Below are 4965 nucleotides of genomic sequence, written 5' to 3'. Positions count from 1 at the left end.
AGTTGGGCTACTCTCATCACCTTTAAACCCGCAGACAGAAGCTCATTTGAATTCAGGACGTGTCCTCTATTCAACATCAGAATTTGACTTCTTTCCACAGAAAGTTGCTTGTTAATGAGAACACAGCCGTACACTGTTACCCTGGAGATACTATAAGTGGCAAAAGTGCAAACGTTTCACACATTGCTGAGCTCGCTGACAGCTGGAGTGAGATTTAGTGTTTGTCATGTGGTTTTTAGCCGAGTTGTGGCCCTGCCTCAGGAATGTAAGTGTGTGTGTGTGCCCGTGAACTCCTTCATCACAGCTTTGGGATCACATTCCTCAGTCTTACAATTAAAAAGCCCTCAGTCGAGACAGATACCAGCAATCCAGAGGCATTTTATTCAGCTCAATATCATCACAGGAGAAAAAAAAAAGAGCAATCACATCCACCTAATAAATCCGAAGAGCTAATGCAGTGTGCACTATAATCATTCAAAAGAAGGCATACTGTATTACACAGGTTCACGTTTAAAAAACAAACTCAAGCAGTGTAACATTTGTCTGCAGCTGAGGCTTTACGAGAAGGATGCAACGACTGGCAGTGTGTTTTCACCAACTATTCTTTTAGTTACAAGTCAGTTCCCTTCATTCGTTTATCCTTTAGGGGAAAGTAAAAATAGAACATATCACTCTTTGCAACTGTCCAGAAAACCCCTTTCCCATGACTCATTGTCCATGCACTGTTACACAGAGACAATGCTGCTGACATTGCAGCTGCCAGGTGACTGGTACGGGACATGCGGCAGTGGCTGATGGGGAAGTCACTAAGGGGTGGGTAAAAAGGAGCGGCGACAGGTGCGAAGTCTGAGTATCATCATGGGGTGTGGGGGAGGAAGACTTTCATGCAAATCTTAATAGTATAAAGTCATTTATTATCTCACTACACGGTCCCAGGCTGGTGCCACGCTGTACGCCCCCTCTTCACACATCTGAATTGATGCTCAGGTTGGCCAAACGTGGGTCAGAGTTTATCTCATACCTGTAATGATACCCCTCCATGTGGTCCCTACAAGCATCCCGGATGTTGTACATCCACCGTTTGATGCCCTTTCTGTTCAGGTAGAGCACCAGCAGGAATATGACACCGATCAGGGCCAGCACCAGTCCCAGGAACACGTAAGAAGTCCCCAGCACGCCCTTCATCTCCATCGAGCACTTCAGCTCGTACTTCTCCAACTGCAGAAGTGGCTGGCGTCTCAGGTCCTTGGGGTTCGTGCAGGTCAGGTTCTGGACGTCGACGACCTGAGTGGAGTTCTTCAGCCACATCAGCGTGTCCTCGATAAAGCAGTTGCAATGCCAGGGGTTCCCTGCCAGCTGGATGCGGAGGTCGGGCTTAAGGCTGAACTCTGCCATCATGATGCTGGACAGATCTTTCAGGCTGTTGTTCCTCAGGTCAAGGTCACGCAATGGGGGCACTCTGAGAGTCCCGTTGTGGATGTTGATGATGGAGCTGTTCTGCAGGCTGAGGCTGACCAGGCTGGAAAGACCAGTGAATATATCACTGGGAAGAATCACAAGGTCATTGTTGGACAGATCCAAGACTGTCAGCTGGACGAGGTTCCTGCTGTGCAGGAAATTTAGAAGCTCATCTGTGGTGGAGTGATTGTGCAAAGACCTACTGAGGTTCAAGTGTTGCAGTTTATTGTCACTGGGGAAAGCGCTTTCACTGAAATGCTGGAGTGTGTTGTTGCTCAAGTCCAGCCACACAAGGTTTGGCAAGTTGTTAAATGCCATTGTATCCACATACTCCAGCTCATTCCCACTGAGATGGAGCTCTGTTAATAGCTCCAGGCGGGTTGGGAAGGAGTCCCCACTAATACGGGAAATGCTGTTTCCTGACACAAATAGAATTTTGGTGTTGTTTGGTATGAAATGCGGGATCCTGTCCAAGTCCTTGTTTTGGCATTTCACAGTTTGTGAGGAGCACAAGCATTCCTCCGGGCACCCGTGACCGGACGGCACGATCGCGAGGAGGAAAAGTAAAAACATCACGCCGGACTTTCGGAGTCTCCCTCGCGTGCCTCCGCAGTCACTATCGCACAACGTGCTTGACATGCGCCTCTTGGAGTTTGGAAATCAGTGTGCGCAGAGCGTGCGTAAGGAAATCGTTTTTAAAACAATCCAAGCGTGCGACCCCTGCTTCGTTATTCGTCCGCGGTGTGGGGAACAAAGGAAAGTTTTTCTAACACCGTTTCCCACGTTTATCCTTTCGAAAAATGCCCCCAGTTCCAACTCCATACAACTACCGCCACACCATCCTTGTTTAGGATGAGTCTACATTTCAGTGAAGCAGGCAAACTTCTCCGATCCTGTTTCTTTGTCTTCCCAGTCTCAGGCTTTTCGGAACATTAGAGGTACACGATATTTTCCCCCCTTTCCTTAGCAAAACAAGCAAATCCAGAATATTTATTTCTTCTTTTTCTTCTTCTTCGTTTTTTTTTACATCCAGTTACTTATTCCGGCTGCCGGTTTCCAAACAGACAAAACTCTCGTTCTCCCAGAGGTGCCATATATTACAAACGTATTTCCAGCATTCCGCTCCTCCTAATCGTTGCGCGTCAAGAGGGAAAGACCAACCGCAGCAACACAGTGCAGACCATTGCAAGGAGGGAGCGTACCATTATTCAAGAAAAGAGGGGGTGAACAGAAAACTCCCACAAGTTTTCTTCGGCCTTCAGTTTTATTTCTTATGCTTATGCTTATAAGTGGTTTATTTTTTTTATAAACCTAACCTGAAACTCTTGCAGTATTCATAAATTGGCTCGCAGTATGTATGAAGAGGGCTGAATAGTTCATCTTAAATGGGACATGGGCTTATGGATAGTTTAGTGTGGAAGTGTTAACATTCATTTTATTCCTGAAAATCGCAGTTACTTTCTGTATTAAATAATAAAATGTTCTATATAGTCTCAAAGAAATCAAGAACAGATTTAAAGAAGCAAGCCAGTCTGGCTGTTGGATTAAGTGTTATATATTAGAAAGAACGAGACACAGCACTGTCATTATTAGTATTATGATGTGAAGACATTATGAAGAGAGATGGAAGGGTTTTGTGCTCATGCACACTTCAGTTGTTTTCTTATATTTTAAATTTTAATATGTCACTGTTCTACCCTACAGGAGTCTAGATTTCCTTTTATAAATAACTGTAGCGTTTGGATTGAATGACTTGTCAAACATAAGTTAAAAATAAATGTAATGAAGCTCTAATAACTCATGAATAAAACGGAAGCGGTACTTGATATTCTACAAAAAGAGGAGGTGACCCTGCATGAGGAAAGGGAGGGAAGGTAAAGGATTATCAGTCCTTATTGCATTTTTATGAATTGTAGTTTTTACTAAGCAACAGACCATAAATCAGTATTTTGCACTGTTTAGTTAAAAGGAAAAGGGCGCTTTCATGTGGTCTCTTATGTCAAAGGGTCACCAGATGCCCTTGCTTACCCACTCATCCGAATTTCTCAGACTTGGGACCAGCACTGGGAATACACCAGCTTGTGTCCTCCTGAGTCTGGGTTCGTGTGTCTCCTCCTGGTCTCAAACTGGGGACAGTTTGCTTACATGATGAATCTATGAAGATAAACGAGGAACACCGTGAAGATTTATTACATGTCAGCGAAATACTAAATTAAATAACAGTAAAGAAAACACAAAAAGTGCCTGGATATTGTGTATTAATATAGTACTATATGTGTAATTTCTAAACATGGTTTTGATCCCCATTAATTATGGCAAAACTGTTTGGCTGTAATTGTACCTGACTGCGGCCTTGTAGAAGCATCGTCTGGGCAATTGAACAAGAGTCATAAGATTGAACGGTGAGGGAGGGAGTGCTCATTAATATGGCATATTTGGGAGCAGCCCCTAGTGTGTATCTGAGCGTAATCTTAGCTTTACCCTCCTTTGACCCTCTGCTATAGTCCTGGCAAATATGCCAGTCATCTGTGTAATTCCATGAAACCTGGATTCTGAATATCTAACTACATGATGCTTTTCTGGAGAACCTAGAAACTTTACATCTTCTTGTTATATTAACGCTAAATGTGGTAAACTCAAAATGTTGATCATCACATAAGTTTTATTCACCGTTGAAGAAACAAAACAATGATCAGAGATGGTTTTTAAAACCTTTTCTATCCTATTAGTTTATCCTCAAAGTTTATATTTAAGTGTGAATAGCATTAGTCATTTAAAAAATATTCAATAATGAATTCTTGCTTCTATGGAACGCTTATTATTGTCTTTTCTCTTGATTAATCTGCAAGCTTGTTAAGATGTAATATTTATGGTATTTATGTTTTCATTTTTTGTTTTTATTATGTTATTATTCATTAACATATGTACAAGGTACAGTTATTATAGTTTTGTATTTTCTGATCATTTTTTGTTTTTATTTCATTTTGACTTTTTGTTTTTAATTCAGTTTAGTTTTAGTTTGGTTCCATACTGGGTTTTCTTGTTTCAGTTTACTTTTTGAACTTTTAAAATTTTTTAACAGTCTTGTAGACACACAGAGTCATCAGCCAAACTGTAACTATGATAATAATAATAATAATAATAATAATAATACTAATAATAATAATAGTAATAGTTATTATTATTTATTTTATTTTCATCAAACTAAGAAATACTAAAACTAAGGTTTTCCTCTATATTTTTTTTATTATATTTTAGTTAATTTTGAGGTCACAAAATCGTTTCAGTTAGCTTTATTTTTTCCCCAGAATATTTTATTTTTATTGTAGCTACCTAAAAAAATTTTTTTATGCAGTTTTAGTTTTTCATTTTGTGTTAGTTAACCAGAATAATCTTGGTATAGGAAACTAAATGTCAAAATCGCATCCTATGACATCACCCACAGAGCGACTGACCGCCCCAAAAATCCGCCAATAGGACATCAGGATGCAGGAGCCGTGGCCAATC

At 40.9% G+C, this 4965-nt stretch overlaps 1 protein-coding gene across 1 annotated transcript; it reads right to left on the bottom strand.

Moving 5' to 3' along the window:
• Positions 1 to 358: 358 nt before the first annotated feature.
• tpbg (trophoblast glycoprotein) lies at positions 359 to 2618 on the bottom strand. The gene has a single exon (XM_080895873.1). The coding sequence runs from the start codon at positions 2095 to 2097 to the stop codon at positions 964 to 966; it is 1134 nt and encodes a 377-aa protein (XP_080751999.1). The 5' UTR covers positions 2098 to 2618; the 3' UTR covers positions 359 to 963.
• Positions 2619 to 4965: the final 2347 nt, after the last annotated feature.

Source organism: Rhamphochromis sp. 'chilingali', assembly GCF_963969265.1.
Source record: "Rhamphochromis sp. 'chilingali' genome assembly, chromosome: 11".
NCBI lineage: Eukaryota > Metazoa > Chordata > Actinopteri > Cichliformes > Cichlidae > Rhamphochromis > Rhamphochromis sp. 'chilingali'.
This window is presented reverse-complemented; position numbering and strand designations above follow the sequence as displayed.

Bases quoted from the DNA above. Each gene is read 5' to 3' on its own strand.
- tpbg (XM_080895873.1), bottom strand. From the start codon at position 2,097: ATGTCAAGCACGTTGTGCGATAGTGACTGCGGAGGCACGCGAGGGAGA.